This window comes from Chaetodon trifascialis, chromosome 14 (genome assembly GCF_039877785.1).
Source record: "Chaetodon trifascialis isolate fChaTrf1 chromosome 14, fChaTrf1.hap1, whole genome shotgun sequence".
Lineage (NCBI taxonomy): Eukaryota > Metazoa > Chordata > Actinopteri > Chaetodontiformes > Chaetodontidae > Chaetodon > Chaetodon trifascialis.
In genome coordinates, this window is record NC_092069.1 from 2499961 (window position 1) to 2519708 (window position 19748).

The window sequence follows — 19748 nt, forward strand, 5'->3', positions numbered from 1 at the left end:
AAGTGTAACCATAGATGTGCAGATGAGATGTGATTTACCTGCTTTTAAAGGCACTGACAAATGATATCATCCTGCTGATAGTGGCATCAGATTAAAAACACTTCTATCCATATGTGTTTCCCTGGATCGCGTGCACAAACAATGCATTTTGTTGTTTAATTTGGAGGACTTCCATTTCAGGTACATATGAGTGGCTGAGTTATCCCTTAACAGTGTGTAACTGCTATTTAGCACGTGCAGTAACAATGTTTTCCACAGGAAAGCATAGCGAGATAAAAAATTTGATTACCTTGATGATGTGCTGGGGGTGTGCTGGTTTGCACAGACACAGCTCTTCATCTCACAGCTCACTGACACACGCGTTCATGGTTTGACATGGCACTGCATATTAAAATCCAGGTCTGTGGACAAATGGCTTAAAAATTTGGCTTCAGATGAAAAAGAAATTATATCATGTCTTTGCAAAGAAACTGGACAGTTTTGAGGACTGGGTAGATTTGTGCTCATTCATTTGCCGGGTTGTACATTATTTAGGGAACAGACCAAGATTGTGTGTGTGTGTGAATTCCAGTGTGAGAGTGTGTGTGTAAGGTGTTCTCTTCTCTGTTCCTCTGTCTCTGACTTTACCTGAGATAAAAGCACTGCCTTCAATCTAGGCCATGTGTCTGTGTCATTTATATTCCATATTTTGCATACACACACGCACGCACACACACGCACGCACGCACACACACACACACACACACACACACACACACACACACACACACACACACACACACACACACACACACACACACACACATTAGGCAGACTGCACTCTAGCCTATTTGAACACATTTTTTGATTGTGTAGCACTCTGCAGTTAAGAAGACATTTTGAGACATTTCTGTGGCCACAACCACTCATCTGCTTATCTTTTATCCTTTCTGACATCTTCTCTCTTCTGTCCCATCTTGTTCTCTCTTTCCTCATTTTTCCTCTCTATCCACTCTCTTATGCATGCATCGTTTTTAAGTCCTGCTTCTAACAACTGATGATGCATTCCATTAGTGTTAATGCAATCACATGCACAAAGCAAATGTTGAGTGCTTTTAGAGCTGTGGCTTTTTGCTGCTTTTCTCACATGCAGGAACATTTATTATTTGAATGAATGTTTCTCTTCCAAACATTGAAAACAAAGTAATTAGTCATAAATTTAACTCTGTGGTACTTCCACAAGTCAAGTGTATTTTGTCATATATTTTCTGAGGTGCTCCTTTGTTGTTAATCCAACCTCATCACACCTTGTTGTCTTGAAAAATTCAAAATAATGGAAATTTCCACAGCACTAATTACATCAACACGAGAACAGTGTCATGACCTCTGCACCACACTGCTGCTCTCTTTTCAAAAGAAATACTGTGGTCATTCACAAGTTTCAGTCTCTCTTACTTTACAGCTTGTTTTCATAGTCGTTGACCTGCCATCAAGACTTCCTCCAATGCAAAGTAGAAACAAGTGGAATTTATTAGTGAATGAAATAAGGTATGTGTGTTAAAAAGTAAAACTCAGGGCAGCCCAGTGATGATTAGACTGTAGATTGAACCGATGGATGTACTGATCACCGACTTGACCTACTATACAATCTTACATCTGCCTATGACATATCATCTATGTGTCTCTGTCGCACATGCACACCACATAGCCAACAAGCTGCAGCTATGTTTGTTTAATGTTGCCCTGCAAGTTAATATTCTTACCTGAGAAAATCAACACACCGGTAATGGGGCTGAACATCCTCAACCCCTGCAACCTTATACCTTACCCAAAGGACACATTCAGTTTATTAACATCACCTCAACACGTTTCTGAGTGAAGCAAAACCTTAAAATTACTACTTAGTAATCAAGTAATCACTAGTAATCACTAGTACTTCTCTGAGTACAGTTGCATTATCCTACTCTGCAGAGTAAAAATGGTATCAATAATTGCAGATCTTGCAGTTGATTCTGACATGCCTCCTCAATCACTGTGTCGCTGCCCACCATTTTCTAATGCCTTCTGTATGAAATCATCCTGCCGACAACCCTGGGGAGGAAGAAAAATCACCAGCACAGATTCCACCTCCCCCCAACTGCATTCCCTTTGCCTTTTGCACGGCTTATTATCACACTCATTCACAATACAATATGTCCTTATTGAAGCTTTCAGATGCAAATGAGAGCACTGCTGCCTTCTCTGTGCCCTGCTGACAGATGCGAGGCCTGCTAACCAACCTCCTGTAATTGCTACTAATTGTTATTCCCCAAGCAGGACTCAGCAGAGCACTTCAGACCACCCAGCCCCCTGTCAATTGGACTCGAGAGGCTACTGGTTCGTGATGGGGTATTATATTGTGGATTTATGTCTCGTTTTTGACTCTTTTAAAGTAAATGAAGAAACTGAGAAGTGAGAAGTAACTGACTTGGGAAGGTAGATAGAATTTTTTGCGTGAAATTATTCATGGAAAATGAGCAAGGAAGGAATTATGTTACAACCCAGTCTGCTACAAGATATGTTGGGTACAACTGTTCTGCATGAGCTAATTATGACAGCAGTTTTAAAGGGCAGTACTCACTGCCAATAGAGGAAGTACTGTCTCATTTATACTGAGCAGTTTACAGTAAAATCAAGTGGCAGCGTGGTTGGAGGCTGAAGCCAGTTGCTTAAGTGCAGTAATGTGCAATACTACTAACGTCCATTAGATGCTGGCTCCAACAAATCTGGGCTCCAGTTTACTCACATTCAAAAAGCATCATCTTAAGATAAGGTAAGCCCTTTTTTCCCCAATGGTCTCAATCACTGGTGATCATCCTGAGTTTTCAATATCATGAAGCTTCCAGTGGGAAAAAACTTGGTCTTACAATGACGCAGACTTTCAGCTTCTACATACAGCCATGGCCAAAAGTTTTGTGAATGACAAAAGTATTGGTTTTCACAAAGTTTGCCGGTTCAGTGTTTTTAGACCTTTTTGTCTGAGGTTACTTTGATATACTGAAGTATAATTGCAAGTATTTCACAAGTGTCAAAAGTTTTTATTGACAATTACATTAAGTTTAAGCAAAGAGTCATTATTTGCAGTGTCAATCCTTCTGACCTCTGCAATTCGCCCTGGCATGCTGTCAGTAAACTATTAGGCCACATCAGCACTCATGGCAGCCCAGCCTGCATAATCAATGCTTGGAGTTTGTCAGAATTTGTGGGTTTTTGTTTGTCCACTCGCCACTTGGGAGCTGACCACAAGTTCTCAATGGGATTAAGGTCTGGGGAGTTTCCTGCCCATGGACCCAAAATTTTGTTTTGTTTTGTTTTGTTCCCAGAGCCACTTAGTTACCACTTTTGCCTTAATCCAAGGTACTCCATCATGTTGGAAAAGGCATATTTCATCCCCTAACTGTTCTTGGATGGTTGGGAGAAGTTCCTCTCGGAGGATGTTTTGGTACCATTCTTTATTCATGACTGTGTTCTTTGGCAAAATTGTGAGTGAGCCCACTCCCTTGGCTGAGAAGCAACACCATGCATGAATGGTCTCAGGATGCTTTACTGTTAGCATGACACAGGACTGCTGGTAGTGCTCACCTTCTCTGGACAAGCTTTTTTCTGGATGCCCCAAATAATTGGAAAGGGGATTCAAATGACTTTACCCCAGTCCTTAGCAGTCCAATCCCTGTATCTTTTGCAGAATACCAGTCTGTTCCTGATGTTTTCCTGGAGAGAAGTGGCTCTTTTGCGGCCCTTTTTGACACCAGGCCATCCTCCAAAAGTCTTGCCCTCACTATGTGTGCAGATGCACTCACACCTGCCTGCTGCCATTCCTGAGCAAGCTCTGCACTGATGGTGCCCCAATCCCGCAGCTGAATCGACTTTAGGAGATGGTCCTGGTGCTTGCTGGACTTTCTTTGGGACCCTGAAGCCTTCTTCACAACAACTGAACTCCTTGAAGTTCTTGATGATCTGTTAAATGGTTGATTTAGGTGCAATCTTACTAGCAGCTATATATTTGCCTGTGAAGCCCTTTTTTGTGCAAAGCAGTGATGATTGCTTGTGTTTCGTTGCAGGTAAACATGGTTAACGGAGGAAGAACAATGATTTCAAGCACCACCCTCCTTTGAAAGCTTCCAGTCTGTTATTCTAACTCAGTGAGCATGACAGAGTGATCTCCAGCCTTGTCCTCATCAGCACTCTCACCTGTATTAACAAGAGAATCACTGACATCATATCAGCTATTCCTTTTGTGGCAGGGCTGAAATGCAGTGTAAATGGTTTTTTTTTGGGGGGGGGGGGGGGGGGGGGGGGATTAGGTTCATTTTCATGGCAAAGAGGGGCTTTGCAATCAATTACAATTCATCTGATCACTCTTCATAACAATCTGTAGTATATGTAAATTGCCATCATAAAAACTGAGGCAGCAGACTTTGTGTCATTCTCAAATCTTTTGGCCATGGCTGTGCACAGTACATTTTTTTCAGAGAGTTCTACTGTGGTTGCCTCTAGTCTGTATATACACAACACATTAGCATCTGGTTAGAGATCTTTTCATTTTGCTCATAAGTGACAAGTTCATGGCTGTTACCAGACTCATTTCTTTTCCTTGCATTAGGTTGCAGCTGAAGTTGCCCTCGGCTCTTCGGTTCAGTTTTTGCTCCGGATGTGTCTGTCAAATACTATTTCACCAACAGTTTGCGTTACTGTATTGTGGAAATTATGTTTGTCATTGTTGTAGGTGTATTGTGCATCCTGTTTCACTGTCACAGTGTCAAGACTTACTGAGACTCTAGAAATTAGTAACACCTGAGCTTTTCCTACTTTGACATGTCAAAATGTCTTGAATGAAAAAGGCCTATTCCAGGTGGGACTAAGAGTGTAAAGGACAGGGTGGTGGATGAACATCTACAGAAGTAAAATGCAACACAAAAATGCAGCAGTAATATAAATCCAAAAACATCATACATAATAGTAAAACACTAACATGAACCATTTTACTGCATAAAAAGTACTTCAATGTTGATGCTTTTGAGTAAATTTTGCTGATAATACTTAGATTCTTTTGTTTAAGTAAGACTTTGACAATTACAATTACAATTTGTCATTTGGCAGATGCTTTTATCCAAAGTGATGTACATATGAGATTTTCATACAACACAGGCAAGGTTCTAGATGGGAGAGAACAACAAGAATAAGTGCCCTTTCTGGTACGTAACTTTCTGGTCCAACTGGACATAGGTACCACAAGACAGTGCTACGAAGTAGTGCAAAAAGTGCATAGAGTCGACCAAGTGTTGTTGTTTTTTTTTATTAAAGAACAAGGTGTTCAGTAAAGAACTTGGTCTTTAGTCTTCTTCTAAACATTGCAAGGTACTCTGCAGAACGAATGGAGTTTGGTAACTTGTTTCACCACCTGGGAACCACAGAAAAAAAGAGTAGCTAGAGACTTAGGGCCTTTTGGAGGTGGCAGCACCAGGTGCCGTTCCTGGGCAGAGCATAGTGAGCAGGAGGGAGCATAAACCTGAATGAGGGAGTTCAGGTAGGTCGGAGGCAATTTTGTATGCAAGCATCAAGGACTTATACTTGAAGCGGGCAGCTACTGGGAGCCAGTGGAGGGATATGAACATTGGAGTGACATGCACTCATTTGGGCTGGTTAAATACCAGGTGAGCCGCCGCATTCTGTATCATCTGCAAAGGTTTTAATAAGCATGTTGGGAACTCTGCCAGTAAGGAATTACAATATTCGAGGTGTGATAGTACCAGCGCTTGTACTAGGAGTTGTGTTGCATGCTCAGACAGGTAGGGTCTGATCTTCCTGATGTTGTACAGGGAAAATCAGCATGACCAAGCAATAGAGGTCACATGCTCTTTAAAAGTTAGCTGGTCATCAATCAAGACACCCAAATTTCTGGCAGATTTTGCGGGAGTGAGCAGACAAGCTAGATACTGATCTGTTGTTGTATAGAGGGACTGGCTGGGATGACAAGGAGCTCAGTCTTTGACAGGTTAAGCTGAAGGTGTCGTTCCTTCATCCATGCTGAGATATTGGCGAGGCATGCCGATATCCGAGCCGAGACTGTGGGGTCATTTGGCGGGAACGAACGGAGGAGCTGGGTATTGTCAGCATATGAGTGGTATGAGATGGTATGAAAGCAGAAATCTTACTTGTATTAGAGTATTTTCACAGTGGTATAGCTACTTTTAATTAAAAAAAGGTTCTGAATACTTATTCCACCATTGATTATTACTATGACCACCATTGACTATTACTATGACCAAATCATGGATATATATCAACCTAAACCACAGGAACTGTTGTTGTTATACACTTGGATATATCTCCAACATTGAAAACTGCAGTGACAACTACTGTCTACAGTGCAACATGCTGGCTCATCACACTCCACTCAAACAATGGAGAATGGGTCTCTGACATTATAATGCATAATGCAATAATGCATAATGCAATAATGCATTTTCTCAACAGAATGCGCAGTCAGTTCAAAGCCAAGTCTAACATATCTTAAACTTAATAGTAGCTTTAGCTAATGTTTGACCAGCTAGTATTGACCTTTCTTTATGAGGTTTGTCATGACAGATTAAGTTGGGCACACCACACCTGACTGACACCTGATACTTTTGGAGCTGCAAACCGCTATTGTCTTCTGCCGTCAAAGGTTGAATCCACATTCAAGTGATGATGATTGCTCCCTCCTGTGTTGGCCTCTGCTGGTCTGCAGGTTACCAGGTTTGTGCACATTGCAGTAGAAATTACCCAATCATGTTTCAAAAACAAAACATAACTTCTCAATATATAGAAAAATGCAAGTATTTAATCAAAAAAATAGTCTTGTCTTTTTGAATCATCTGTCTCAAGTCGAATTCAAGTCTCAAGTCATGAATAACAAATTAAAGTCGTCTTTTATCAGTGTTAGTCAAGCGAGTCTCAAGTCCCCAAACTTTATCATCGATTAGATTAGATTAGATTAGATTAGATTAGATTAGATTAGATTAGATTAGATTAGATTAGATTTGCAACTGGCAGTGCAGTAAAAAGTATAAGTGAACAGTATAAGAAATATAGAGTGTATATAAAATATAAAGTGATATGTGCAGTATGACATGGGCTGAGTTGTAATGTTCATCTTTGTTTATAGTCCCTTGGGTCCTGAGTCAGGGCCACAAGGTGATAAGAGGTGGTGTCAATGTCAATGGGAGGGTGGTGGGGGTTGGAGGGGATGCTGCCGAGGGAACAGTGAGAGGTGATCAGACTGTCCCAGATAGGAGAGGGGGTGGCTTTGTAAACCTTTGAAATGTGGTGAATCTGGTGAAATTTGGGGAGAACAATCCTCAGGTTGGAGTGGTTGAAGTCTCCAGCAACAGTAAAGGCTCCATCAGGTTGTGCAGTTTGTTGTTTGTGGATAGCAGCATACAGTTCTTTCATTGGTAGTTTAGCATTAGCATCCAGGGGGATATAAACTACAGTTATTACAGTGGATGTAAACTCTCTAGGCAGATAAAAAAGGCCTGCTACTAATCATCAGATTTTCCAGATCAGCAGAAAAATGGCTCCCGGTTATAACAGAGTCTGTACACCAAGTTTTATTCACATAGACACACAGTCCTCCGCCCCTGGTCTTACCGGAGTGCTCTGCCGTTCTGTCCGCTTTGAAGACATGGTGTCCCTACAACTCTATCACGTTGTCTGGGATGCTGTTGTTAAGCCACATTTCAGTGAAAAAACATTGCAGTCCATAAGCACTCTCTGTGGGGTGATCCAAAGTTGTTGCTCATCCATTTTGTTCACCAAGGACCGAACATTGGCGAGGAAGATACTGGGTAGTGATAGCCGGTGTGAGGTTAGCCATAGCTTAGTCCATAGACCTCCGTGCTTCCCTTCTCGACGTCGCTGATGGTTGCTTCCGGTCGGAATAGCTGGGTCGGCCTTGTTGTTCTGGTGATCGGAGCTGAATTTTGTCAAATATACTGCTTGTGCTTCGAAATCTTAAATCCAAAAGTTGTCGTCTGCTATAGGAAGTGTTCTCAAAGCTGTACTGAGTGAACAGACTCGAATTCAGTAGGAAAATAACAACTATGACTCAAAGTCTCGTGAGATGCTGAGCCTCGCATTGTGCATGTGCCACCATCTTTCCCAGTTTTCTCCTTGAGTTGAGTCACGTGACTTGATTCTACCATCTGTGTGCAGTAAGGTTACGAAGTCATCCATCTGTTACCCCCTAACCACTCTGTGATCTCATCTCATCTCATCTCATCTCATCTCATCTCATCTCATCTCATCTCATCCTTAACCGCTTACAGGTAGGGGGGCAGCAGCTTCAGCAGGGGACCCCAAACTTCCCTTGCCCGGGCCACATTAACCAGCTCTGACTGGGGGATCCCGAGGCGTTCCTAGGCCAGTGTGGAGATATAGTCTCTCCACCTAGTCCTGGGTCTTCCCCGTGGTCTCCCCCCAGCTGGACGTGCCTGGACCAGATGCCTGAACCACCTCAACTGGCTCCTTTCAATGCAAAGGAGTAGCAGCTCTACTCCAAGTCCCTCACGGATGACTGAGCTTCTCACCCTTTCTCTAAGGGAGATGTCAGCCACCCTCCTGAGGAAACCCATTTCGGCCGCTTGTACCCGCGATCTAGATCTTTCGGTCGTGATCCAACCCTCATGACCATAAATGAGAGTTGGAACGAAGATTGACCAGTAGATCAAGAGCTTTGCCTTCTGGCTCAGCTCTCTTATTGTCACAACGGTGCGATAGAGCGAATGCACTACTGCCCCCGCTACTCCGATTCTCCGACCAATCTCATTCCATTGTCCCCCTCACTCGTGAACAAGACCCAAGGTACCTGAACTATTTCACTAGGGGCAAGGACTCATTCCCTACCCGGAGTAGGCAATCCATCGGTTTCCTCCTGGGAACTATGGCTTCAGATTTAGAGGTGCTGATCCTCATCCCAGCCACTTCACACTCGACTGCGAACCAATCCAGTGAGGTGGTCACAGACCGATGATGCCAACAGGAACACATCATCTGCAAAAAGCAGTGATGAGACCCTCAGCACACCGAACTGTAGACCCTCCTCCCCCCAACTACGCCTTGATATCCCCTTGAGATTGGTGACAAGGCACAGCCCCGACGGAGGCCAACCCCACCGGAAACAAGTCCGACTTACTGCCGAGTACCCGAACACAGGTATTGCTTTGGGCATATAAAGATTGGATGGCCCTGAGAAGTGACCCCCTCACCCCCTACGCCCGCAGCACCTCCCACAATATCTCCCGTGGGACCCGGGCATATGCCTTCTCCAAGTCCACAAAACACATGTAAACCGGATGGGCATACTCCCAGGCCCCCTCCAGGATCCTTGCAAGAGTAAAGAGCTTGTCCGTTTTTCCACGGCCAGGACGGAATCTGCATTGTTCCTCTTCAATCTGAGGTTTGACTATCGGCCGAACCCTCCTTTCCAATACCTTGGAGTAGACTTTACCAGGGAGAATGAGTAGTGTGATGCCCCTGTAGTTGGCACACACTCTCTGGTCCCCTTTTTTAAACAAGGGGACCACCACCCCAATTTTGTATACTTGCTGTCTACTGGCTCTGTGTTCTGTCATCGCTGCAAGTTGTACACAAAAGGGGACACTGCCTTTACCAACGGATTTAATGAATAGAAAAACAGTTCTAGTCGCTTACATGAAAAGTCTATGACCATCACAGTGCTATGCTCAGTTTGGAAATAAAGATGCTCATGTGTGAACAACCCAGACTCCAAAAAAGTTGGGATGCTCGGGGAAAAAAAAGCAAAGAAAACCAATGCCAATTTGCAAATGAACTGTGTTCACCAGCAATGGTCCCCAAGTTCCCATGTCCACATAATATTATCCTTGCTGCATCCTTGTGAACAACTGAGCCTTTCAAGGATGCCCTTTTCATACCCAATCATAATCACCTGTTACCAATCACTGCATGAAAAAACACATTTTCGACCCGTAAATCCCCGCGAAGTTCGTTGATTTTCGGCGATTTACGGCAAGTTTACGGGGAACTTCGCCGGCTCCGAATATCGTCGGAAACGAACCATTTGTCGGCGGGGGGCGTGGTTAATCGCGCCTTCGCGAAGGTGCGAATAGCTCTAATAGCTCTAATAGCTCTAATAGCTCTAATAGCTCTAATAGCTCTAAATACATGAATGCTACCGACGTTGATCTACTCAGGCTGGCCTGCTGACTTCACAAACAACCATTGGATGATTCCACAGGCATTTTAAAAGGAAACCATCATGTGATTGGATAGCAACTCCAATCACATGAGTGAGTGATCATGTGACTGGATGACAACTCTGCTGCTATTGGTCATCATATTTGCACCACAAATAATAATAATAATAGTAATAATAAATACATATTAAATTAAATACTATATAAGAAATTATTATATTTAAAAATATTTATTATATTGTTATATTTATGTATATATAAAATATAAATGATATATATATATTATTTAATTGATGATTCATTGATTTATTTGGCGATCCACCTTCTACACTACCACACAGTAGAACACAAAGAACACAGTTGACAGAAACATTTTGAAAAAAAGGCTTTAATGAAATCGTGACACACACATTAACAAGGATCAACCAAGAAAAATCAGTGACTACTGGGGAAAAAAAGCAAGGAAATGTGCAGAGGGGTTCACTGATAAGAGTCTCTGTGTTGGGCCATGCTGCTGGTCCATGGTGCATGAAAAAGAGTCTAAGGCCTATGGAAATGCTTCGTTGCTGCCTCTGGGTCATACTGAGTTGGCGCCTGTCGCTTTGAAGGGGACTTGATGTGAAGCCTCTTGTGGTGTGTCGCCACATACTTTGGGTCGCTCTCCAGCCGATCTTGCAGTGTCTGGCAGAGTTTGGAGAGCTAGGACACTCCTTCTTGCTTCCAGCAGCTGTAAATACAGGTATGAATATAATATTAGTACTGCTAAGAAACAATAACACATGATAACATATGTTAGCATGTTTGTCAAAAACAATGCAGCTAATAAATAAAATTCAGCCCATTTTTACATTGTTGTGAAAATAAAGCGGCATTCATGTAACTCTTACCCGCTTCCTTCTCTGTCTGAAAGAGCTGGCTGGGCATACCTGAAGCTCCTCCACACCATCTCATAATATGTCTTACAGGCCGCTGGAAGAAAATATATATTCGTTTGAAATAATTAAGACAGGTTTCAGTAAAAACAACAACAAGAAACAACAGAAAGGGTTTAAAAAAAAAAACCTTACATAAAAAGACTGCTGTCCACACCATCCATGTCTGGACTCCCAGTTACAGTCGCCATCAAATATGACGTCACCGTTTCGTTGTGGTGCGAGTTTAGTCTGTAAAACACAAAAAGTACAAGTAGGTCATGCAACGTTTACATTTACTGCAGAATGTATCCTGTGTATTTCTGTGTATTTTATTAACTTATCCCTGCTCAGGTTCATATCGCCTGTCGTTTCCGTCACTATTGTGCAGACGTCGCACCTTTTCCTTTAAAATACAAAATACATTGTAATGTTAAATGTAACGTGAACAATTACCAAACATTCCGAACGTAGTGCACTAAGAATAATAAAGGTTTGGCGCCTTAAAAACTGCACAATGTGGTACTAAATGCTAACGTTACTTACGTAACTTATGCACCCGTCTCTTCGTCTCCGCAGCTGCAGTTCGGTCGGGGCTGCTCCTCCAGAGCGAGCTGTCTGGCTTTTATCACGGTCATTCTCCTGGCCAACTGCGCGATCAGCTGCGTTAGTAGCCGAGACAATCCACTGAAGGCGCTCAGCAGTTTTTTCTCTAAATTGTTTGGATTTTCTGAATATGGTCGCTCCGCAGCCAGGCCGTCCACTCGTCGTAGAGGAGTGCCTTCTGGGATGAACTGAAGACAACGTCCGGCCATTGCATGAACAGAGTTAAAGTTTAGCAGGACGCGAGACATAACTGTTCTAATCCAAGCTCGATTCGCATTCACAGACGCGCCGAGGTCGTTTTCTGCCGACGTCATTGCATCAGAGGAGGCATCCAATCATATGCGAGGTCGTGCTCTCGGAATTTCTCGCGAGACCATTTTTGTTGTGTAAATGAAAAACATGCTGTGATTTTGTTAGGTACTTTGATTTTCTGTTTTTGTACCTGAATATTTTATAAAACATGTAAACTTCTTTAAAGTGACATCATTGAAAATAAAAAAAAAGAAAAGTTACTTTGGTGTGTTCCCTTTTTATTCCTACTTAAAGAATCATCAGTGGACTTACCCTGCTGGAATTTTGCAAGCTAATCACGCAACCATTTTTCATCTGGTGTTGTGGTGGCAAAATGCGAAAAATTGTGACGTGTCCAAGAACTGTAGATGCTTTAATTTTCACAATTAGATTTAGCAATTTAAGTGGAAAATGAAAGACCTTTGAGAGTCAGGATACTTATCCTGTATGTAACCTATAAAATTATTTAAACACACTTTTAAATCCTCATGAAAAAAAAAAAAAAAATCTTTGTATTCTGTAGGCACAGAACACACACACACACACACACACACACACACACACACACACACACACACACACACACACACACACACACACACACACACAAAATCCCAATTTGCATTTGTATAGCTTTGCAGCATTTACATTTGCATTTTAACACCTCATGGTCACAGGGGCTGAGAGAGAACTTCCACGGCAATTTACAGTGATGGAAATTGACGGAAATGTGACTTTTCATGCAGTGAATAAACTTGTTTACCTGTGGAATGTTCCAAACAGGTGTTTTTTGAAGCATTCCACAACTTTCCCAGTCCCAACTTGTTTGAAATGTGTTGCTGGCATCAAATTCAGAATAATATTTACAAAAATCAATGACGTTGATGAGGTAAAACAATAAATATATTGTCTTTGTGCTGTTTTCAATTGAGTGATAAAAATGAATGTTAAAAAGGGTTAGCAAATGATGACATTCTTGTTTTATTTATGTTTTATATAGTATCCCAACAACCCAATTTTTGGAATCAGGGTTGTACATTCAAATTTAGTATAGTAAGTGTAAAGTGAGAGAGCATACTGGCCTAACATTCTAAAACACATGGTGGAGACTACCCAGTTTCTTTCTTCCTGAGGACTGCCCCTCCATGGCAACGAAAAGCCTCTGGGATCTCCCCACAATGGGAACTTTTTGGGCTGGTTGGATCTACTTAGTTGCTTTAAGAACATCGAGCCAATATGGAAACAAGGACAAGGGAAATACCAGTTATATGTTGTGTGCTGTTCACAGTTAACAAGTTCATTTAGTTGATCGCTGAAAAGGTCCTATGGTCTTCCTAGAAGCAGTTAATTTGTTTTGCCTTCTTTCATAGTCTATACAACTTTTTCTCAGCTTCAACAGGGCAGTGAGTGATTTTAACAACTCACCTCATGATGTGGATGTGCTAAAGAGCCTTTTTGACACAAGGTGATCTACAAGAGCTGACACAATGCAGTTGATCATGGAACACTCAAAGCTGTGCGGGATGACCTTTTCAAAATAATTAATTACAATTTCCTTGTACAAATCATAGGCGAGGCCAGAAATGATTTTGAAGCCTCCAAAGCAGAGAAAAAAGCTCTCATGGCAAGGTATACAGGGCAGATAGCCAAAGAGTGAAGTGAAGAAAGTAATGTTCAGTGAGTCTGCAGGTCCAGAGGTGCGATGCTCAGGATGTGATGCATTCCTGACTGACATGCATTGTCATCTGTGACTGCTTGCCAAATCAATTTACATTTGAGAAAAGAAATGACAAAAAAATCTGTAGGAAATATACCCACATGATCTTGAGAAGGACTTTACAGCAGAGTTTGGTCAGTTCAATGGTGAAAAATGCTCTGCCTACAGCACCCCAAGTCTGTTAGTGTTACTGGCCAGCATGATCCTTTTCTTCCTTTTTGCCCAACACTTCAAAACATACAGTCAGTATTGTTCCTACCTTCTTACCGGGCACTCTCATGGAAAGTCGAGCAGTTGTCTTCAATATCAAAGACAACAAATAGTCATCTCTCTCTTTCTCATGCTGTTGTTTATCATTTTATCATGTTTATCATGTTTATCATTTCTTTTTTCTATGCATTTATAGTTTGTTGTCAGTTCTGCTGAGGCAATTCTCTTCCTTTAATCCCTTTATCCCACAACTGTACTTCATTATTATTCTTTTCTTTCGCTTAGAATTACTGAGAAGGACATACAATAGACAAGCATTGTTATGTTTTAGAGTTTAAAGGGCCAAAAATGCCACTCTCGAACAGAGAAGACAGGAGACAGATGAAAAGGTAACAGTTTTAATGGATATTCAAAGAATGTGCAAACCAATGAATCCAAATGAGGCAGAGAGTCCACAATAAACTGAGTCCGGGAAGTGAAATGTCCAGTTTCTTTGGTGAGAACAGACTGATGGGGCAGATGAGGACAGGTGAGGATTGGGCACCTGAGCACAGACACAAAAAGGAAAGTCAGGAAGGCAGGTAGCAGAAGGCAAAAATCAGACACAAAAGTATTTAGCAATCTCAGGTGGACTGACTGAAACCCTGGGCCCGTATTCACAAAGCATCCTAAGGCTAAAAAAAGCTCCTAGTGACGGCATTCTTAGAAAAATCTTAGAATTCCTCGAATTCTAAGATTTTTCTTAGAAATTTCCCTTGGCAAGATAAAAGTTATTCACAAAGTGTCTTAGACCTTAAAGGAGCTCCTAAGGTGAAAACTGTTAGGAGGAGGGAGGAGGACTTTTAAGAAGCCTACGAGTGTCTTAAACAAACAGATTGCAGCACGTACCAGGGCTTCTCAGACTCGTCGCTCGTGCGTAAAAGGAGAGGGAACAACGCATTGATCTGCTGGGCAATGTGCTCCCGAGTCTGCCTCTTCCCTTGGGCTGGGATCCCAGGACCCAATTTCCCTCTTAATACTGCCAACAGCGGGCACTGCTCTTGTGTCCAGGTTGGCTTTCTTGTTCTCTTTTTATCCATTTCGTTCATTGTTTTGGTCATCCTGCCAAATCAAACCGCTTTTTATAAGGACGCCAGCAATCACAGGAATTGCTGACAGTCTGCATCCACCATTAATATCAAATACATTAAGTAGTAAAATTACCAGCATGGACAGTAAACATGACAATAAGCAAATCATTATAACTGGCATGTGAATAAGATACACATGCCAATTAAACATTTTGAAGCTGTCACAATTAATTTAATTTTACTGAGTTTCATCAGCATGACATAAAATTAATGTCATGATTACACATTTCTTAATACAGTCCAAGTTATATGATCGGTTGATTTTACTGTCCATTCATTACTAGGAGCGGGGAGCGCTTTTTTTTTTTCTTTTTTTTTTGTCTTTTTCCCTTTTTATAACAACCAATCACAGCTTTTAGAAGACTGCGTCATACCTGGCAATGGGGTCAACCACACCTCCTCACTAAGATAAAAGTTTCTGTACCCTTCTTGCCCAGAGTTGCTCTCAGACACTTCCTGAATCACTCTTAAGCTCTTCAATTATTTATCACTTATTATTAATATATTTATTCTATTTATATGTATGTATATGTGTGTATGTATACATGTGTGTACGTGTGCGTGTATGTGTGTGTGTGTGTGTGTGTGTGTGTGTGTGTGTGTGTGTGTGTATATATATACACACACATATGTATGTGTGTATATATGTATGTATGTGTGTATGTGTATATATATATATATTTTTTCTGCATTTATTATAGCTTTAATTTTCCTTTATATATATTTTTATTATTTCTTTATTATATATAATATATAAATTTATAAAACTATCATTTCCTCACAAGAGGCCTCTCACCGCAGCCGGAGCCCCAATTAATCCTTGCTTTTAATAAAATGTATTTTATAAAAAACCTGTAGGAAGTTGGTGTCATTATTATTATTATTAACAATTTTTTAGCAAGAACAAGCTTTTTTACTTTGAAATCGGATTTTTGCAAATGTAAGGTTTTAGACAAAAAACAACACACTATGCATGACCTGATTTTAACCCTGTGTGCTTTTCTCTTATTTAACTTATCTTCAGCACTTGTATATATTTTTATATATTGTGATTTTTACCAGCACTTGTTTGTAGGCACTTTTTTAAATTATTATTACATGTTTTTAGCACTTATGTTTTACTAATCCCTCTTGTTTTATGTCTAACTCCTTACATTCACATCCTAGCACTTATTATTTATTCTCTTATTATATTGTATAAAGCTTGCTCTTTTTTCAGTAATGACAGCCCTAAATGTTACAGCAGAGACCCTGGAAAGAGGGGGTACGTTGATAAACATACAAGTTCCTGCTGCGGGCCCGCACTGTTGCCCAATCCACCAGGCACTTTTAAACATTACACTCGGCCAGGCTTTTAAGTAATTTTTAAAGATCAAAGATTTATTGATCCCAAAAATAAAAAGGGTCCCAAAATCCCTTGGATCCCCAGAGCCCCCGAGAGCCTGTGCCCCTCGCAGTACTCCCCCAGGACCACTGCGCTCTTACCCAAACCTAACCATAACCACTATTTGCCTATTCCTAACCCTATACCTAACCTAACCTTACCTAACCCATAACCCTATCCTCAGCCTTCACCCTAAAATTTATTGATTTACATTAAGGGGACCTGCATTTTGTCCCCATAAGGCAGGTAGGCAGGTGAGTCCCCACAATGTGATAAACACCTGGTCTCACACACACACACACACACACACACACACACACACACACACACACACACACACACACACACACACACACTCTCTCTCTCTCTCTCTCTCTCTCTCTCTCTGTCTGTTATACTTTCATGCATGCACATCACAATAAGCATCAGATCTCACTCACAAATACAGATATTTAATCTTTATTGTGGGTGGTGGGATTTTTTTTTCACTCCACATACTTCCATACAACCTGTGGCACTTTGCTGCATGTTGTCCCATCTCTCTCTCCCCTGTTTCCACTCTGTACTGTTGTAAAGGCTAACCCCCCCCCCCAAAAAAATCTGTCTGTAAAGAATCGTTTTAGCACTTTTATCTAAGTTTTACCTTTTATTTGAGGTGCGCAAACTCCTCCTCATACATTAATAAAAATAATAAAGTTGCATAGTATTTTGTCTTGCCCAACAGACTTAAAAAAGGAAGTTGAGTCTGTTCATTCACCCACAAAACATGTAATCAGTCAAAATTAGTGAAAATGTCACTGTTTGTGTACATGGCCTTTGACTTGTACATAATTTAACCAGTAAAGAAATATCTTGCTGTCTGTGTCCCTTGGCAGGACGTTGAGATACGGACCAATGCAGCTCTCTATCTGCCCCAAATCAGTGAGCTGCTGAACCAAGTGCCCCGTCAGATGCTACTGCTGCTGAAGACCAATGACTTGCTGAGGGGCATTGAAACCACCCTACAGACCAGAGCCTCCTCCTCGTCCTTCATCAGCATGTCCCGCTGCTGCATACGCACCATAGCCAGGTCAGACAGATTGTAGTCTTTTTCCTGTAGTTGCTAGAGGTTTTTTTTCATTTGTCTTTTTCAAACTTCATGAGACATTTTATTATATTATTCACCATGAAAATGCAGTGTGAAGAAAATATTACAGATGTTGCTGTGGATTACGACAACAATTTCACAAAATGCAAAGTGAACTTTAGTCTAGTGTCTTTACATATGGTGAACCCACCTTGTAAATTGAGGAAGTGTGGCCAGACTAAGCATCTACTCTTATTTCACACCAGACATAACATTGAAAGGCACTAAAGATTGTAACTTCAAGTACAAATCTAACAAATCTAAGTACAAAGCTTACTTGGAGTGCCATCCAAGTAAGCCTTGTAGGGAAAGATCAATTGTTCCAGTTTCAATAATCATATGAGCTTTTAGTTTGAATCTGCATATTGTTGGTCTAGGACAGGGTCCTTAACTATGATTGTCCAAATGCCAGAATTAGACTATTGTGTTCTTTCTTATAAAATGAATATTAAGCATATATCTGTGTGGGCAGACTCCTAAAATACTTGGAAAATCCATAAAGATAACTAGATACTTTACTAGAAAATACTCTCAGACAGTCGCCAAGGAGGCAGTCAGTGCTTAATACAAAACCTAGAGTTCAACTAACAACTTATCTCTACTTATCTCTCAAAAAAATATCCTTTTCGGAATCCCAGGAGGCAAACAAAAATACTCAATTTTAGACTCAATACAATAGTTGGTCAACGACAATACAGTGGTGAAAAAAAGTTTTCGGACACCCCATGCATTTGTGAAATATTGTATTAAGAATCACTCTTAGGTCTTCAAGTGCAATTTCTTTTAGTACAGTCACAGCCAAAATACTAAACAAATCCTAAAAAGCCATTAAAAACTAAAAATTGAATAGTTCCATAAAAATACAAAAGCAATTTTGAGTATTGGGCCATTTTGGTGCCAGTGATCCACTAATGAAGGTCGTGCTTTTTATTAAAAGACACAATTTTTGTTGCCGTGCTTCATGTCTATATAAAGCCAGCATATTTGAAAGTTCTTCAGAGACAAAAGTGGCTAAAACAACGAACCTAATTCAGGAAACATGCCTGAAGATACAGATTCTCAGCCTGGAAGGGTACAGCTGCCGCCAGATAGCCAGGAAGTGCAGATGCAGTCCTTCAGCCGTTGGATACACTCTGCAGAAATACAGACAAACCAACAGCTTGGAAGACAAACCAATATCTGGGCGTCCAAGGGTTTCTTCAGCAAGAAATGGCCGCATCCTGATCCGCATGTGCAGGGAAAACCACCGAATGACATCACAGGAGCTTCAGCAGCAGTGGTCAAACCAAATTGGTGTCCAGTGTTCCACCCACACTGTATGTGGCCGACTTTTAGATCATGGCTTAAGGTCCTACAAGGCTGTCAAGAAGCCCCTGATCAATGAGAGACAGGGGTTAGCCCGGCGTCTTTGGGCCCAAGCACACAAGAAGTGGACAGCCAGGAACTGGAAGAAGATTCTGTGGTCAGATGAGTCCAGTTTCCAGCTTTATCTTCCTCCTGCTAATGTGAGGATATGCAGAAGGCCAGGCGAGGCATTATCTCCAGCATGTACAGTACCTGTCAAGCATGGTGGAGGCAGTATCATGGTTTGGGGATGCATGAGTGCTGCTGGTGTTGGTCATCTCACTGTCTGTGATGGCACATTGAACTCTGCCAAGTACTGTGCCATTCTCGAAACCCACATGTTCTCTTCTGCATGTGCACTGTTCCATTGAGGTTAAAACTGGATGTTTCAACAAGATAATGCCCCTTGCCACACATCCAGGGCCAGTAGAACTTGGCTGCACAGTATCCAGGTTTTAGAATGGCCAGCTCAATCCCCGGACATGAGCCCCATTGAAAATCTGTGGTGGATTATCAAAAGGTCTGTTTCAAAGCGTAAACCAAAGAATTTAGAAGAATTAAAAGCAGTAATTCAAGAAGAATGGGACAAGATTACCCCTCAACAGTGTGAAAGGCTCGTGGGGAACATGCCAGCCAGGATGAGAGCTCTACTGCGTGCTAATGGCAAGACTACTAAATATTTATTTGATGATGTGATGGTTTACTTATTTTTTGTTCAGTTTTGAACACATTCTCTGTTATTTGTTGACTTTGATACCGACAATGTTGAGAACTGACATATTGAAACTGTCAAG

At 41.4% G+C, this 19748-nt stretch overlaps 1 protein-coding gene across 1 annotated transcript in view; it reads left to right on the forward strand.

Annotated features, from left to right (window-relative positions):
- The window catches only part of adck1 (aarF domain containing kinase 1), a 137591-nt gene that overhangs the window by 111725 nt on the left and 6118 nt on the right, over positions 1 to 19748 (forward strand). The window contains exon 10 of the mRNA XM_070978870.1: positions 17360 to 17553. Coding sequence (XP_070834971.1) covers positions 17360 to 17553 — 194 coding nt within the window. The remainder of the gene's footprint in view (positions 1 to 17359; positions 17554 to 19748) is intronic.